The 17,885-nt window shown below is 45.7% G+C and overlaps 2 protein-coding genes across 7 annotated transcripts in view; both read left to right on the top strand.

The window, feature by feature from the left end:
* Nucleotides 1–17,885, top strand: part of PIP5K1B (phosphatidylinositol-4-phosphate 5-kinase type 1 beta) — a 264,099-nt gene that overhangs the window by 68,619 nt on the left and 177,595 nt on the right. Inside the window, exon 1 of one of the 6 annotated variants that reach the window (XM_023539447.2) lies at nucleotides 6,653–6,760. The exons of the other annotated variants lie outside the window; for them this stretch is intronic. The gene's annotated coding sequence lies outside the window, so the exon portion shown is untranslated. Of the gene's footprint in view, nucleotides 1–6,652; nucleotides 6,761–17,885 lie in introns of those variants that run through there. 6 annotated transcript variants of the gene reach the window in all.
* PABIR1 (PP2A Aalpha (PPP2R1A) and B55A (PPP2R2A) interacting phosphatase regulator 1) lies at nucleotides 4,150–6,724 on the top strand. Its single transcript, XM_010600018.3, has one exon. The coding sequence runs from the start codon at nucleotides 4,268–4,270 to the stop codon at nucleotides 5,117–5,119; it is 852 nt and encodes a 283-aa protein (XP_010598320.2). The 5' UTR covers nucleotides 4,150–4,267; the 3' UTR covers nucleotides 5,120–6,724.

The raw sequence follows: 17,885 nt of genomic DNA, 5'->3' as shown, positions 1-17,885 counted from the left end.
AGTAGAACCACCCCATAGGGTTTCTAAGGCTGGTGGATTCAAACTGCCAACCTTTTGGTTAGCAGCCAACCACTATGCCACCGGGGCTCCATTTTTTTTTTTTTTTTTTTTTTTTTTTACCATCAAGGGCATCAAATTAAAATTTGTTTGAGACACAGCAAAAAGAGATGTGGGCTAGGAACCAAGAGACCTGGACTCTAGTCCTGGTCCCCACTGCTAATCAGCCGTGTGATGGTGAATATGTCATTTTCCTCTCTGCATCTTATTTCCTTTAGCTGCAAAAACTGCTGGGGTTGGACAAAAGTCTCTAAGCTCTGTTTCAGTTCAAGGAGCCATATAGGTGTCTAAAAGCCACTCCAGTGCAACACGACCAAACAGAAATCCTAATTTCCACTCCTAAGTGCTTGACTACTAGGCGAATGGTTGTCTGTTCCAACGCACCCAGAGATCCTTCAGGAGACACGCCTGGGGATCTGCTTCCGAAAGGTCACAGCTTCGAAAACCCTATGGAGCAGATCTACTCTGCACATATCCAGTCGCCATGAGTCAGAGTCAACTTGACGGCAACTGGGGGGGCCCAGGAAGAGGATTTTAGGACTGCACCCATATGCCATGAAGAGTTTTGTGGGCTTTACTTGATTTCCAGGAGTCCTTGGGTGCTGCAAATGGCTAAGTGCTCAACTACTAGCTAAAAAGGTTGGCAATTTGAACCCACCCAGAGGCTCTTTGGAAGACAGGTGTAGTGATCTGCTTCCGAAAGGTCACAGCCTTGAACACCCTGGGGAGCACAGTTCTACTCTGCACACATTGGTGTGAGTCAGAATCAACTCAACAGAGCAAACAACAAATTGCTGCTTCCCTGGCTTTCCTCATCTCAGTAAATGGCACCACCGTATTCTCGGTTTAAGTAAACAATTTATGAGTTATTGTCTTAATCATCTAGTGTTGCTTTAATAGAAATACCACAAATGGATGGCTTTAATAAACAGAAGTTTATTCTCTCCCAGCTTAGCAGGCTAGAAGTCTGAATTCAGGGCGCTGGCTCTAGCAGAAGGCTTTTTCTTTCTGTTGGCTCTGGGGGAAGGTCCCTGTCATCAATCTTTCCCTGGTCTAGGAGCTTTTTAGCACAGGGACCCTGGATCCAAAGGATGCGCACGGATCCTGACTCTGCTTTCTTGGTGGTGGGAGGTTCCTGTGTCTCTCTGTTTGCTTCTCTCTTTTCTATCTGAAAAGAGATCGACTCAAAATACAACCAAATCCTGTAGATTTAGTCCTGCCTCATTAACATAACTGCCTCTAATCCTGCCTCATTAACATCATAGAGGTTAGGATTTACAACACATAGGAAAATCACATCGGATGACAAAATGGTGGACAGCTACACAATACTGGGAATCATGGCCTAGCTATATTGACACGTATTTTGGGGGGCACAATTCAATTCATGACAATGCTGCTTCCTCGGCTTTCCTCACCTCAGTAAGTGGCACCACCATCTTCCCAGTTTAAGTAGAAAACTTACGAGTTATCTTTGAATTATCTATTTCTTTCACCTTCTAAATCTAACCCATTCGCATGCCCTATTGTTTCTACTTCCAAAACATATCCTAAATCCATCTATTTCTCCCTGTGGTCACTGTTACAGCCCTAGTCCCAGTAATCTGTTGTCTGTGCTGTTGCCACAAACTCCTAATCCCTCTTTCTGCTTCCACTTTTGCCCTCTTTCAGTCTATTTTCCATGGACTCAAAGTGACCTTTAAAACATAGGTCAGATAACGTGACTCCCTGTTTAAAACTCTCCAGTGGCTTCATGGTACATTTGGAATGAACTCCAAACTCCTTGGCCCTCAAACCCCACTCTCTCCTTACCCTTTGACAGCACTCCACCCTTTTTCCTTTTCCTGCTAACTTACCAAACCCATGTCTGCCTTTGGGCCTTGTTGTTGGGTGCCATCGAGTCGATTTTCAACTCACAGGGATCCCACATGACAGAGTAGAATTGCTTCATAGGGTTTCCTAGGCTGTAATCTTTACAGAAAGGATCCCTAGTGGCGCAGTGGCTAAGCACTTGGCTGCTAACCAAAAGGTCAGCAGTTCGAACCCACCAGCAGCTTCATGGGTGAAAAGATCTGGCAATCTGTTCCTGTAAAGATTAACAGCCTTGGAAATCCTATGCGGCAATACTTCTCTGTCCTATAGGGTCACTCTGAGTTGGAATCAACTCAATGACAATGGTTTTTTTTGTTTTAACTTTACAAAAGCAGATCGCCAGGTCTTTCTTCTGCCTAGCCACTGGGTGGGTTTGAACCACCAACCTTTCCGTTAGCAGACAGGCAATTAACCGTTGCACCACCGGGGCACCTTCTTTGGGTCTTAACACTTGCTATTCTCTCTGCTTGGAATACTCAGCCCGTAGATGTCTGCATGGCTTGCTGCTGCTTGTCATATAGAGCTCAGCTGTATTTAATTGCCCTCTCCTTTGGTCAGTAGGACTATATCACACCACCCTATTCTAGCTTTTCTGGTGTTTACCACTACTTGAAAATACCCTATTTATTTATTACCTCTCTTCCCCCTGTAGAAATTAAATGCCCTCATCATAAGGACTGTTTCCTAGCACGGAACCTAGCACAGGGTACCAAAAACCCATTGCTGTTGAGTCGATTCTGACTTATAGTGACCCTATAGGACAAAGTAGAACTGCCCCATAGGGTTTCCAAGGAGTGGCTGGTGGATTTGAACTGCGGACCTTTTGGTTAGCAGCCAGGCTTTTAACCGCTGCTGCACCAGGGCTCCAGCACATAGTAACAATGCAGAAAGAAACATGAGTGACTGAATATAAACCCAGTTTAACGATATCAAAGTTGATATTGAGTACATGAGCCAAGTACATACAGTATCTTTGTTTCGAAACTGTGTGGCTTTATTGGCTTTCTCTTCATTCAATCCCTCATTCTTAGCGAACAAATGTTCGTGTATGCCACTGAGTAACTGAGTGACCTTATACGACAGAGTAGAACTGCCCCATAGGATTTCCTAGGCTGTAATCTTTACTGAAAGGAGCCTTGGTGGTGCAGTCGTTAGGTGCTAGGCTGCTAACAGAAAGGTTGGCTGTTGAATCCATCTGCAGCTCTTGGGGAGAAAGATGTGGCAGTCAGCTTCCATAAAGATTAGTCTTGGAAACCCTGTGGTCAGTTTAACTATGTTCTATAGGGTGGCTATGAGTCAGAATTGACGAAAGCAACAGGTTAATCTTTACAGAAGCATATCCCGGGTCTTTTCTTCAGGGGAGCCACTGGTGAGTTTGAATGAAGACCTTTCTCTTAGCAGCTGGCAGCGGAAGGCTTAACCCTTGCACCACGAGCTCATATACTTGTGCTGGACATATGGCTGTGAGTAAAACAACAGTAATACACTCAGGTGTTGTTTTTTTCTAACCTCCTAAGTAATTCTCAAGTTTACAGTTCTCTCCAGCTCACACACTGTGGCTGGTGTGCCGTCCAGTGGTTTCTGCCTTGACTAAAAGGCATTGCCTCCTTTCTGGTCTGTTTCCTGTCGGGTCTACTTTTCCAATAATCTGTTCTCCACACCACAGCCAGTCAGCTTTTCAGTCACTCTTTTACCCGCGCTTGAAAACCTTCGGAGTTTTCACTGTTCTCAGGAAAAAGCCCAGATCTTCTGTGGTCCATCACCTCTGTCCTGCCAACCCTCACTCATCACTCCATGCTTTCACTCCCCCTCCGCCTGGTTCCTGCCTACCACCTGGCTTCTCACCCTGACTTCCCGCTTCCTAGAAGGTTCCACCTCGCACCGTTTCGTCTACTTCTTCGGATCTCGGGTGATTGCCCCTTCCTCAGGGAAGACCTCCGCGATTAGATCAAGCCCAGCTCCCATCATACACTCTCACGCCACCAAGGGCCACTCCTCCAGAGCTCTTGTTTTATGTGCATACTCTCATGTATGTGACTGCTTTATTTACGTAGGTTAACGGGAGCTGGCGATCAGTAGCCGCTTGCGGAAGGAAGGCGCGGACGCCTTTCCCGCTCCTCTCTTCCCCCCTCCTCCTGGGCTGCGGCGCCGCGATTACGCACTAAGTCGGCGCCGCGGGGGCAGTCGTCGCAGGGCGCCTGCGCGAAGGGGTACGCATGCGCAGAGGGCCCGAGCCCGCTGACATTCTCGGTGGCGGTGGCTGCGGCGGCCCTGGGCTGCGGGGAATGGGTGTCCTAGGGCCCTGACTGAGCACCGCCCCCGCCTCCCTGCCCCCGACATGGCTCAGGAGAAGATGGAGCTGGACCTGGAGCTGCCTCCGGGTGCAGGCGGGAGCCCGGCGGAGGGCGGCGGCGGGGGCCTGCGGAGGTCTAACAGCGCCCCCCTGATCCACGGCCTCAGTGACACCTCGCCGGTGTTCCAGGCCGAGGCGCCGAGCGCCAGGCGGAACAGCACGACGTTCCCGAGCCGCCACGGCCTGCTGCTGCCCGCCTCGCCCGTCCGCATGCACAGCAGCCGCCTACACCAGATCAAGCAGGAGGAGGGCATGGACCTCATCAACCGCGAGACGGTGCACGAGCGCGAGGTGCAGACCGCAATGCAGATAAGCCACTCCTGGGAGGAAAGTTTCAGCCTGAGTGACAACGACGTGGAGAAGTCCGCCTCCCCGAAGCGCATCGATTTCATCCCGGTGTCACCGGCGCCGTCGCCCACGCGGGGCATCGGGAAGCAGTGTTTTTCACCATCCTTGCAAAGTTTTGTGAGTAGCAATGGATTGCCTCCCAGCCCTATTCCCAGCCCGACGACCCGATTTACGACCCGGCGGAGCCAGAGCCCCATCAACTGCATTAGGCCAAGTGTTCTTGGACCATTAAAAAGAAAATGTGAAATGGAAACTGAATATCAGCCAAAGAGATTTTTCCAGGGCATCACCAATATGCTTTCGTCTGACGCTGCGCAGCTGTCAGATCCCAGCGTGTGTGTATCTTCGGATACCCTGGATGGAAACAGCAGCAGTGCCGGCTCTTCCTGTAACTCGCCGGCGAAGGTCAGCACGACCACCGACTCTCCTTTGTCGCCTGCCCAGGCGACCTCTCCATTTATTCCTGTAGACGAACTTTCATCCAAGTGATGCGCCCACCCCGAGACTTTGGGTTTTTTTTTTTTTTTTTTTTTGCAATGGGGAGTGAAACAAAAAATCAAGTTGGAGCAAGCACTGAACTTTGTTGATTAATTTGAGGCTATTTCCTATTTAACCCTTTTCCTTTTTTGGAATTTCCTGCAATGTTGTTATTCTAGAAAACTAACGTGCAGTTCCTGCAGATGCCCTTGAATTCAGTGTAGTAATATTTTCAGACGTTTTCCCAATGAGTGTGTGGAAGCATACATCTTTACGCTGCTAATATGTCTCAATACATATGTTATCCCTTGATTTTTTTAAATAATCGAGAGCTCTATTTATTTATTGGATTATTAAGTTCTGATGAAAATATAAGTGTTGAATTAATCAGCATAGTAAACTGATGTTTTAAAATTCCGTATTTCATGCCCACACGAATTTTTAATGTTATTTTTAGTGATTGCTAATTTCCACTTGATAAAGAACAATATTACCTATATTAAGCTTTTTTTTTTTTTTTTAAATATAGTTAGAGCATATCAATCTAGTGGTTGTCTGTTTTGCCCAGGAATCCTTGGATATTTAATTTCCTGGGTACAGAGGTGGATGGGAGGGAGGTGATAAAAGAATATAAAAGTTTGCAACAAATCTTTTAGAATTAAATATATAAGAGCAAATGTATTTAAGAAAAAGCATTTTCTAATGAAATTTTAATAGTAATTCTCAAGTTCTGCAAATATCACTATTAGACAGAAAATGCTATTTTCTCTTTTTTACTGGAAAGTGCACCCTCTTGGGTGTAATCCTAAAATGAGATTGGACAGTGCCTTGCAGTCTTAGCTTCTTTGAACTGCTGCAAACTTAAACGTTTTTCAAATGTAGACAATGTGTGGGAAGCCCCATGGAACTTCAGCCGAGCACCCAGGCAAACAATACTGTCAACTGTTGATAGACTTTAAAATATCCAATCGTGCCTCAGTTCCGAAAATCCTTGCCAAGAAGGAGCCAGAGCAACTTTTGGCTGCTTTTCTGCTTTGCCCGTCTGTTACCTTCCTCGTTTTCCCTTGCTCAGGAAGGAAGCAGCTGTTTCCTTGCCAACAGGTCCTTCCTCTGCACCTCCCACCCAACTAGGGCACCATCGGTCAGACGCATGTCCAATGTGACTTAGATTTCGGACAGGGGCAGCAGGACTATGGAGTTGTCTCTGGAGCCTCTGGTTCAAGCTGCAGCAGCTGGAGTTGACCGCCTTGGGGATGCCAGTTGATTAAGGGTCAAGGACTTTGCAAGAGAAAAATCAGTGGAGAGCCACGTAGGTAAATCATTGTGGAACTTAGGCTTTGTTAAAGGTAGAACTGTGGGATGTGCTTTTCTTTGCTTTTTCCAGTGAAAACAGAATATCAAGATATTTAATAAGAATAACAGATGTTTTATATTACACATTAATTAGATGGGTAGATAGAATGGCAGACAAAAGGGGAAGGGGGGTGGGAACAAAAGGCTCAAAGAGAGACCAAGACAGAAACTCCAACTTATTTTTTTAGGTCATTGCCTACAGAGACTTTAACAATTATGTGGAATTTTTACAACTATGAGAATAAAAGGAACTGGTCAACTCTTGATAGTTGCCTCAAGGCCTCTGAAATGTCGCCGAGGGTAAGACTGCGTCCACAGGCTAACATTTTTACTCTGGGTGATAATGTTCACGTGCTCTGGCCCTGATCTCGTTCCCCACATTTAAACCAGCACATCCAACTTCCTGTAGGGTGCCCTGCCCTCTGACCTGCTCCCAGGGGCACCTGAGCCTCAGCCTGTTCAGAATTGATTATCTTCCCACTTCTCCTTTTGTGTTTCCCTGAGTTGTCATCACCAACTCCAGTTTCCTGAACTGGAAACCATGGCCACATCTTTGCCTTTCCCTTTCCTCCATCTGCCATGTCCAGCTGAATCACCAAGCCCCTCAGCTGTCCTGTGATGAATCTCACATCACTCCTCTGTCTCTCTCTCTTTTTCTCTCTCGCCCCTGATTTGGCTCTGTTCTTGCAGTAGTTGCTGCGGTGATTGCCCGGCCTGTCTTCTGCCTCCCTTCTGGTTAATCTTCACATTGCCTCTAGACTAAGATAAAAACTTGATTTTTTTGCTCTCTGGCTTGGACGCTTTACATGGTTACCTATCTCCTGGAGTTGAGGGGATGATTTCTTTGACAGGGTATCTAAGGTCCTTTGGGATCTGACTGTACTATAAATAGGCTTAATCTACCCCTCATGCCCTCCCCGGACACACCCTCCCTCCTTACTCTGCGAATGCCAGACTGCTTGATGCTCTTTAAATACGCTCTTGTACTTTGATGTGGCTGAGCCTTTGGACAGGCTGTTACTTCCCCCTTAAAATGCCATTCCTATCCTCAACCAGGTAAATGGGTTGTCTCTACTTACTGTATGTGGCTTTAACTATGGAAGTAATGTATACCTGCTGATTATAAACTATTTAAACAGTGCAGATGTCTATGTAGTAAAATATGAACGTCTGCCTTTTACTATGTGGAATTCATCTTCTCTGCTGTAGGTAACCGCTAAGATTCACCTTTCCTTCCCCGAGGTGACCTCTGTTAACGGTCTGGTGTACAAGGTGGGCTGCTCTGCATTTCCACGTATAATAGCCGTGGTGGTGCAGTGATTAAGCACTCAGCTGGTATTGGAAAGGTTGGCGGTTCAAACCCACCAGCTGCTCCATGGAAGAAAGATATGGCAGTCTGCTTCTGTAAGGATTACAGCCTTGGAAACCCTGTGGGGCAGTTCTACGCTGTCCTGTGGGGTCACTGCAGGAAACCAGCATGTCATCCTTGACACCTTTCTTCCCCCACATCTAACGCATCACCAAGTCTTGCCGATTTTCTCATCTAGAATATGTCTCCTTAATTCAGTCTCCACTGGCACCCTGGCCTAGGCTACCATCCTTTCCCTCAGAGGCTTCTGAAGCACCTCCCGACTCCCACCTGTCCCCTGTCCCACTCTTGCATCTGCTACCCACTCATTCTCCATACAACAATGAGAGGAACCTTTTAAAATGGCAGATCTGATCCTTCTAGCTCTTGGCTTAAAGCTTTTCAGTTGCTTCCTGTTGGTCTTGTGGTATACAAAAATGTATTAGTTCTGGCCTAGGAGGCCCTGTGGGATCTGGCCCTTGCCTTTCCCTCCCCCATATTTTCTGTGTTCCATCCTCACTGGCTTCTCCTTAAACAGGTCATGTTCTCTCCTATTCCATGTCCTCTTCCCTGAAGGCATAGAGTAGCCTTCATTTCTATAAGCTTATTTTTCTTTATAGGTGGTAACTTTTAAATCAGATAAGGCTCTAAACTTTATATATGCACAGTTTTCATTATCATTTTTTATTTGTCACCATAATCATTACTCTGTGGAATATAAGATCCTACTTCATGTAAGACATCCTTCAAAACACATTTTTTGTGGTATTAGTATTGCTAATCTATCAACTTCATGCTAGAAGTCCCAAAGTAGAGATCAACGTTTAATGAAATTACAGTTTGTTGTATAGCATAAACCTCTTTGGTATATTTTCCTTTATTATGTTTGTTAAAGACACGATGTAGATAGGGAAAAATAATTAATGGTCACAGATAGGAGGTGCTGGATGTCAGCGCCTTTGAGCTGACCTGAAACATTGATTGTAGTTCAGAGCACCTGTATCAGATACCTGCCAGCTGTTCCCTTCTGTAGCTCAGCCAGTTGCACACCTACCACAAAAGGCTTCTCTGGAGATACATGGCAGTAAAACGGGGGAAGGGTCAAGGTTTACGAGGGAAACAGGACTGAGAATATTTTTTTCTTGTAAGCCTGTTTCTAGATTAGTAGAAAAGTTGAGAGATTCAAGAGGGGTGGGAGACGGGATTAAATGGTGGAACAGCAAACTGAAGACAAGTGTAAGCCACATTGCCAGAGTGAGAACAGAGAAGAGAAGAAAGACTTGGCCTTGCAAAGGAGGTCTGGAAGCATTTTGCCCCCTTTCTGAAACAGGAAGGAGAAGAAAATGGCGAGGGAAAGAGATCAGTAAATGTTGCACTCATTTACTGCTGCAAGGGTGTAGGGGTGTGAGGCATATAGAAAATGAAAGAATTTGTATCCGATTGCTACTGTATTCCAATTTTTGAGTAGTCTTTGTTGTTGTTAGGTGCTTTCAAGTCGGTTCTGACTCATAGTGCCCCTATGTACAACAGAACAAAACACTGCCTGGTCCTGTGCCATCCTCACAATCGTAGTTATGCTTGACCTCATTATTGCAGACACTGTGTCAGTCTGTCTTGTTGAGGGTCTTCCTTTTTTTCGCTCAGGAGTCTAGGATGTTTGAAAGGAGCCCTGGTGGTGCTGTGATTAAGTGCTCGGCTGCTAAAGAAAAAGTTGGCAGTTCCAATCCCAGTGGTTCCCAAGGAGAAAGACCCAGCAATCTGCTCCCATAAAGATCATAGTGTAGAAAACTCTGTGGGGCAGGTCTGCTCTGTCACATGGGGTTGCTATGAGTCCACCTTGACTAGATAGCACCCAGCAACAACAATAGGCTATTTGAGGAGAGGGGACAGGAGTAGATTTGGAAGCTTGAATGAAATAAATGTTTAACTATGATTCTATTAGAATCATAGTCCCTGGGCTGTGCTTAGCTGCTAACCGAAAGGTTGGAGGTTTGAATCCACCCGGAGGTGCCTCAGAAGAAAGCCTGGTGGTCTACTTCTGAAAGATCACAGACTTTGAAAACCCTATGGAGCACAGTTCTACTCTGAGGTCACTAGGTCGACAACAACTGGCCTTTGTTTTCTTTCTGTGAGAATCTGTAACGGAGCGGCTTAGGCTGCGTTGATGCCAGTTGCTGCCGGATGATGGGAGCAAAAGCGTTGGATTGGCCTGGGTTTGGGAACTGGCTAAGTGCGTATGAGGTGAAGTCCAGTTTTGAGGGGGCAGTCGGGTTTGGCTGAAAGTGTAGTTTGAATGATTGACGGGCGTGGAGGCTGGCAAGGGAGGTCAGCAGGGCTGGGGGACTGCGCAGCTTATTTCAAGGTCTCACATCATACTCAGCTGTGACAAAGAGCACAGAGACTCTGATCTCATTGTTGGACTCTTGGCTCTGGTGGCTTCGCCCCCACTTTCCATGGCGAATTTCATTCAGTTAGCGAATCAGCCCTCAAGACAAGCTTTGAGTTTTACTCATTGAAAATTTGAGTCAGATTGCTCACCGTAGTCAAGAGAAAGTTCTTTGTACCTTCCTTGAATTGCCTTCCAATTAAAAGTTTACTTAAAATTTGAAAAAACCTTTATATTAAAAAAAAATGTATAAAACACTTCTGTTCTAGGTGCTAAACATGAATTAATTCATTTAATCTTTATCACCCGAGGTATGTACCACTATTAATCTCACTTATAAAGCGGGCGACAGAGAATGTTTCAGTCACCTGGTGCTGCTGTGGCAGAAATACCACAAGTGGGTGGCTTTAACACACAGAATTTTAGCAGGCTGGAAGTCTGAGTTCAGGGTGCCGGCTCTAGGGAAAGGCTTTCTCTCTCTGTCGGCTCTGGAGGAAGGCCGTTGTCTCTTTTCAGCTTCTGTTCCACGGGTCCTTGGCAGTCGTCATGTGCTGTGGCATCTGTCTTCCCCCATCTGTGCTTGTACTTCTGGGCCTGATCTGCACTGTTATGGCTCATTAACATAACAAAGAAAACCCCATTCCCAAATGGGATTACATACACAAGTATAAGGGTCGGGAGTTACAACACATATTTTTTGGGGGACACAGTTCCATCCATAACAGAGGGGTAAATACTTGCCAGGGTTCCAGCGCAGGGAGGTGGGCTGAGTGATTCAGAATACCGACTGGAGCCAGATGGTTGTGAAGATTGGATGGGTCAATAAATGTAAAGTGCTACAACCGTGCTGAGCAGTTTCCGTAGAAGTGGCAACTCTCATTACTGTCATAGTGGTGGTGGTTGCTGTCGTCACCTAGCATGGCCTTGCTACGGGGATTTATTCTGTACCATCCTTGACAGGTGAAATGCCTACTTTCACACTTAGCAACGGCCCACTGTGCCCTTCCAGGCAGCCTGTCCTTCCTCAGGTGAGTGCTTCTGTGTTGGATGACCCTTTCTCATGCCGCACAGACGTTTCCCTCCGTAACTTCCGCCATGTAAGTCACACCCAGCTCTGGGAAGCGCAGAACGAGCTTATCTCTCCTTTTTGGATGCTGGCTCTCCTTTCATGAAGCAGAAACACACATTCCTTCGTGGCCGCCTCTTCTTGCTTCCTCATTTTAGAAATCTTGAGCAGTTTCTTCAGTCTACTCCTTTCTGTGAAATAGGGCTGCCGTGGCTGGGCAGCCAAGATTTTCATCAGACTGTGATTCCTTCAAGACTGTTTCCCGTTTCCAGCGGGAAAGCAAGAGATGGTCTCATCTCATGAGGCATTGCCTCATCGCCATGATTACAGGTAATACTGACCAAGTACTTAGCAGGGCCCAGGCACTGTCCTCAGTGACGACAGCCTGTCAGGTGGGTGCTATGATTATTCCCATTTAACAGATGAGAACACCAAATGCCCCTGGTACTCTCCTTTTGGAAGGTAGGTTCTTTGTCTTTTGCTTATAAACAGATTTTTTTTCCTCTTTAAGTGTGTTCTTCAGCTAACTAGCAACTTTATTTTGCTAGTGCTGCTGCTTCCATCTTAAATCAAATGACACGGTTATTAAAAATGATGGCTTTAGGCATCACTGTATTAGAGGGGACTCTGAGGAAGACTGTGTTCTTCAGCGAGAGAGAAGAAATTAAAGTCATAGGGAGGGAAACCGTGGGCCCACTGCCATATGTTTATCTACATTGTTAGGTTCCCATTTGGCAATTCCCATGCAAATAGTTAAGTGACATTAGTTGCAACTTTCGTAATGTGTCAGCGTTCTCTTTAGTTGTGTTCTGATTGTCCCATTTCTAGTACTCTAATTTTCCTTTCCCCTTATCTTCTCATCTTTGCTCTAGAGTGTGTGTTGACCCTTTTTTTTGGCCTCATGCAGGTGGTTTTTTTTAGTACAGCACCGTTCTTAACAGGTAATATCCTTTAGTTTGTGTGCTAGTCTGCTATTTCACTAAAAGTTCATCTCGGGAGATAGGCTTCCTACTATATTTTTAAACGAATTAGTTATTTGAAGTGATAAGCAGTCCCCAAACCACAAATTTTAGGTTTTTCAAGTTGAGTTTTCCTTAAATACACACGCAGGCATATACATTTAAAAACTTGGTCATATTTGATGTATACAGTGTTCTTAGATGGTCGTTCCTTGGGAAGCAAAGGCAAAAACCCCTTTGTCGTCCTCCCTCCCCCGCCCCTAACCTGTAAGTGACAAATATTCCATTTCTTAGAGGAAAAAAATAACAGCAAGATTGAAAGAATGATCCAAAACCTGTTATTACATAAATAATGAGCTTGCCTTCTTTCTCTACACAAAGATCTCCCTAGAGAGACTAGAGATTTAAATTCAGCGCAACCCCCTAGGAGACCTTTTGATTTTTTTCAACTTCATAGGAAATTGCTTCACTGTTGAAGTAGGGTCCCAGAAGGAACACTTCCCTTCAAACACATTCTAGAATTGGTGCTTAGATGCCAAGGCCCACCCTGCCCTGTCCCTACGTCACATATTCTGAAACAAACCAGCGAAAGCCACAGTTTGTTCCCAAAGGGTCGTATCACTTTTAGAAGTTCAATAAATATTTAAAGTCACTTCATAAATGACTTTTAGGTCAATATGTAGCTTGCTTCTGAAGATACTTTGATAACAGAGTAAGGTTAGGCAGATAACATCAAGTACTCGAGTCTTACACATGTATATTCATACGCACGCACACGTGCACGCACGTGCACACATGTGCACACATAGCTGATCTACCTTTTGAACTTTTCTCTGTGTACTTGGAGCCTTATTTAGCCTTTCTCCCATTTTCTCCGCCTCAGGTTTTTATTCTTAAGTAGATTAGACTTCATAAACTGTTTATATATTTATACACACACACAGATTTTTATATATACTTTATATATATATAAACTTTATATATATGTTGTTGTTAGTTGCTGTCAAGTTGATACCAACTCATAGTGATCCTATATATATATCTGTAGATATAAAACCAAACCTAGTGCTGTCGAGTCGATTCCCACTCCTAACGACCCTATAGGACAGAGTAGAACTGCCGCATAGAGTTTCCAAGGAGCGCCTGGTGGATTCGAACTGCCAGCCATTTGGTTAGCAGCTGTAACACTTAACCACTATGCCACTAGGGTTTCCATATATATAAAGAGATTCCTACATGTACACTTTATATATAGAGAGATTGGCACGGTGGTTGCAACGATGGACTCAAACGTAACGATTGTGAGGATGGCTCAGGACTGGGCAATATTTCATCCTGTTGTTCCATGAGTTGTTACCCTGAGTCAAAACTGAGTTGACAGCACCTAACAACAACATATATAAAAGGGGGATTGTGTTCATAGATATAAAATATAGAAAATGCTGAGAGGCGTGTTTACTGCTTTGATTTTGAATCAACTTTCCAAATTCCAAGTGCTGCCCTATAAAGAAACAGGCATTTGCTACCAGTACCTAAGATCCCTTTGTGCCTGATTTCCATTTCTCCTTCTCGAACGTCTAGAATAAATATTTGGGGAGACGTGAAGATCGCTCGTTAACAAATTCCAAGGCGGCTTGGCTGGAACTAGAGAACAGAGCACCTATTGCTCTTATTTACCTGTGAAAGTTCAGCTCTGTATCAATGCCCAGAATAATCCTGGCTCTTCTCCATTCGCCTGCAGTGGTCCCCCAAACCAAACTCAACTCCAAGGCTTGGCTCACAAGGCACGTTGTGAAAGAAGACAATTGAGAAAGGTCTCTTGTGTCTTCACAGAGTGAAATGGTTGTTGCAGGGCATCATGCCTGTGAATCAGGCAACCCCTCCCCCAGACTCTCAGGACAAAGAAAGGTTTTACTGTTGTGTTGCCAAGCGGATTACCGGAACTCCAGAGTGACAAGTAGCTATTGAGTGCTGGTACCTTCCGGAAAGAAAAATAGATGTGAGGGGATGGTGGTGGATGGGCGCCCTGGCTGTGCAGTGGTTAAGAGCTTGGGTGCTAACCGAAAGGTCGGCAGTTCAGATTCGCCAGCCACTCCATAGAAACCTTATGGGGCAGTTCTATTCTGTCCTATAGGGTCCCTATGAATCAGAATCCACTTGACGGCAATGTTTTGTTTTTTTTTTTTTTGGTGGGTGGATGGGGTGCATCTTTGGGCATCCTGAGCACTCTCTTGGAGGATCATCCCGAGTTCCCTGTGGACTAAAGAGTGACCTCGATGGTGGTTTTCTGCATTCGTTTCACTTCATTTGGCTTTGACTCAGGATGAGTTTAAGAATCTCCTCCAGGTTCTTTCCCTTGGCATCCTCTTCCTTCAAGTCTCCTGAAAAATGGTTTAAAAAAAATGTCAGGTTACTTTGAGTTAAGCATTAATATTCTCGGAGCTCTTTACCTTACAAATTTATACTGAGCTTTTGACTCTGAATTAAAATTTGATACCATCTGGATAGGCTTTCTTAAAGCCCCGTGTCACCACAGTCCCTGCTGCCACGTGGAGGTTTCTAAAATGCAGACCTGAGTATGCAGCTTTGAGGGCTGCCTGCGCTTTACGATGAAGTCAGACCACGCGAGGCGAGTGGAAGAAGCCCCTCTACCTCCACATGCCCCCTCCCTGCGCAACTCCAGCTACACTGAGCAGCCTTCAGCTGCCCAAGCTTCCTGCTCCCTTAGGCCATTGGTGCTTTCAGACAGGCTGTTTCCTCTGCTTCCAGTGGCTCTTCCTTCTTCCTCCACAGCCCCTCCCAACCAGCTTTCCTTAACTAACCTCTAACACTTAGCTCAAGCTCAGGACAGCCTTTCCTGAAAGCCGCTGCCTCTCTGGCCCTGGTCTGTTGGGAGGCTTTCTTCTATGACCCTCTTGCACCTAGGACTCCTTTCATAAAGGCAGTTAACAGGCTGAGTTGTATTTGTCTGGTTTTTCGTCTCTCTGCCTTTGACTTTTGTCTGTCATGCCTGTGCATAGCAGGACATGCTTACATTTATCCTGAGTGGATGAGCTGATAGGTGGATAGATGCATATGGAAGGGCAAAGGGTGTTTTTAAGAGACAGGAATGTAGTTAGATTGTTAGCGGAGCCAGTCTGGTCACATGCAGGCTGGGGTCTCCATGGTGTGCTAAGACACTAGAAATTTATTCCTTAGGTGAAATTTTATTTGATCACCTATCATACACCTGATGCTGGCTAGTATCTTGGGGTGCATGCACGTACAAAGCAAAGATTCCTGTCCTTATTCTGCTTACATTCTAACAGGGTGGGTGGAGGGGGCAATGACAGACCTAACAAAAAAGTAAATTACATAGTGTATATGAATAGGTCTGGAACTCTGGTCGCACGGTGGTTAAAGTGATTGATTGGTGACCAGAATGTCGGGGGTTCGATACCGCCATTGGCTCCTGGGGAGAAAGGTGCAGCAGTCTGCTTCTGTGAAGATTACAGCCTTGGAAACCCTGTGGGGTCACTGTAAGTCGGAATCGACTCGACAGCAGTGTGTATAAATAGGTCCAGGCTGGAGCAGGGTTATTGGAGGGAGAAGAAGCTGCAGAAGGGTTAGAAAGCTAGGTGGGGGTGTTGCTGTGAACACAGACAGCAGGGGGAAGACCCTTGGCTTTTATTATAAGTCAGATAGGGAGCCATGGTGGGGGTTTGAGCAGTGAAGTGGCATGGTCTGTATTGGGTTTTCAAAGGAACTCTTGTGTTGATGTAGACTCTGAGGGGCAGGAATAGCAGGGAACCAATCAGGAGTCCCTGGAAGCAGTCCAGATAAGAGGTCACGGGCGTGAGTGAGGGGTGGCAGTTTAAGTGGGGAGAGGCCATTAAGGTGTAGGTATTTTGAAGGCAGAGTTTCATTCTGCTATACATAAGGTCTCTATGAGTCAGCCAGTTCAATGGAACAGTATTTTGAAGGTAGAGCCAACAGGTTTTAATGATAGATTTAAGGTGGATATGAGAGAGAGAAGAAAGGATAATTCTAAGGTTTGAGGCAGGAGCACCTGGAAGGATAGAGTTGCTGTTCAACTGAGATGTGGAAGTCTAGGGTTGGAGTAGCAATTTTTTGGCCAGTGGGCGGTAGGGGAGATGAGTATCAGTAACTCAGTTTTGACTAGTTAAGTAAGTAGTGCCTGGTAGACATCCTAGTGGAGGTATTAACTAGGCAGTTAGGTGTCTAAGTCTGGAGTTGAGGACAGAGGGTTGGGCTGGCATAGATCCACGTCTGCTATGGATGGGTATTTGAAGGCAGGGGTAGAAGGAACCACTAAGAGGTGAGTGTAGGTAAAGACTGGACGAACCAAAGCCCAACCTTGGAGCGCTTGGTAACATGGAAAGATCAGGAAGAGGAGACTGAGAAGGAGCAACCAGCGAGGTAGGAAAGCCAAGGCATGGTGTCCTGGATTACCTCTGGAAGAAAACGAATAAAGGACGACCAGTGGTCAGGTGTGTCTGCTGCAGCTGATCCGACAAGCAAGCTGAGCACTGATGGCCTGCCACTGGGTTTGTTGACCTGGAAGTTATAGGTCACCTCATGAGAGTCATTTCACTGGAGTGGTAGGGATGAGTTAAGGGAGAATAACAGGAGCCCTGGTTAAGAGCTTGGCTGCTAACCTAAAGGTGGGCAGTTCAAACCCACCCAGCAACTCCAAGGGAGAAAGCCCTGGTGATCTGCTCCTGTAAAGATTGTTGTTAGGTGGCATCCAGTTGATTCTGACCCATAGCAACCCTATAGGACAGAGTAGAACTGCCACACAGGGTTTCCTGGGCTGTAATCTTTATGGAAGGAGCCCTGGTGGCTTTTAACCATTGCATCACCAGAGCTCCTTCCGTAAAGATAACAGCCTAGGAAACCCTATGGGGCAGTGTTCTACTCCATCACATGGGGTTGCTGTGAGTCGGGGGCGACTGGACGGCACCTAACAACAATAAGAGAAAATAGGATGAAAGGAACTGGAGACAGCCAGCTGGCTGAAGAAGGAGATTAGGTTTTTGTAGAGCCTTGAGGCTAAAAAAAAAAAAAAACATTGCCATTGATTCCGACTCATAGCGACCCTATAGGACAGAGCAGAACTGCCCCATAGGGTTTCCAAGGAGTGCCTGATGGATTTGAACTGCTGACCTTTTGGTTAGCAACTGTAGCTCTTAACCACTATGCCACTAGGATTTCCTGAGGCTAAAGAGGGACTAAGGTCAAAGGCCATTCCCTCTCCTTTTTATTGGTAACTTTTTATTAAGCATTTCACAAGAACTGTTCCTTTATATAAGGAGTCCTGGTGACGCAGTGGTTAAAGCGCCTGGCTGCTAACCAGAAGGTTGGCGATTGGAACGCACCAGCGCCTTCTCTGGAGAAAGATGTGGCAGTCGCTTCCACAAAGATTACAGCCTTGGAAACCCAATGGGCAGTTTTACTCCATCCTGTAGGGTCACTGTGAGCCAGAATAGACTGGACCGCAACGGGTTTGTTTATTTTATTTTTTTGTTATTCCTTAACATATATGTGATGAGGAAAAAAGCCAAGGCCAGATGACATGGTTTCCTTTCCTTTCCTTTTTTTTTTTTGCATTATCGTGGGAAGAAAAATCTATATAATGTTGTACTCCAAACATGAGTTAACCATTT

Source organism: Loxodonta africana, chromosome 9, assembly GCF_030014295.1.
Source record: "Loxodonta africana isolate mLoxAfr1 chromosome 9, mLoxAfr1.hap2, whole genome shotgun sequence".
Lineage (NCBI taxonomy): Eukaryota > Metazoa > Chordata > Mammalia > Proboscidea > Elephantidae > Loxodonta > Loxodonta africana.
The sequence above is the reverse complement of the archived record's forward strand: the minus strand, read 5'-3'. Positions and strand labels throughout refer to the sequence as shown.

Bases quoted from the DNA above. Each gene is read 5' to 3' on its own strand.
- PABIR1 (XM_010600018.3), top strand. From the start codon at position 4,268: ATGGCTCAGGAGAAGATGGAGCTGGACCTGGAGCTGCCTCCGGGTGCA.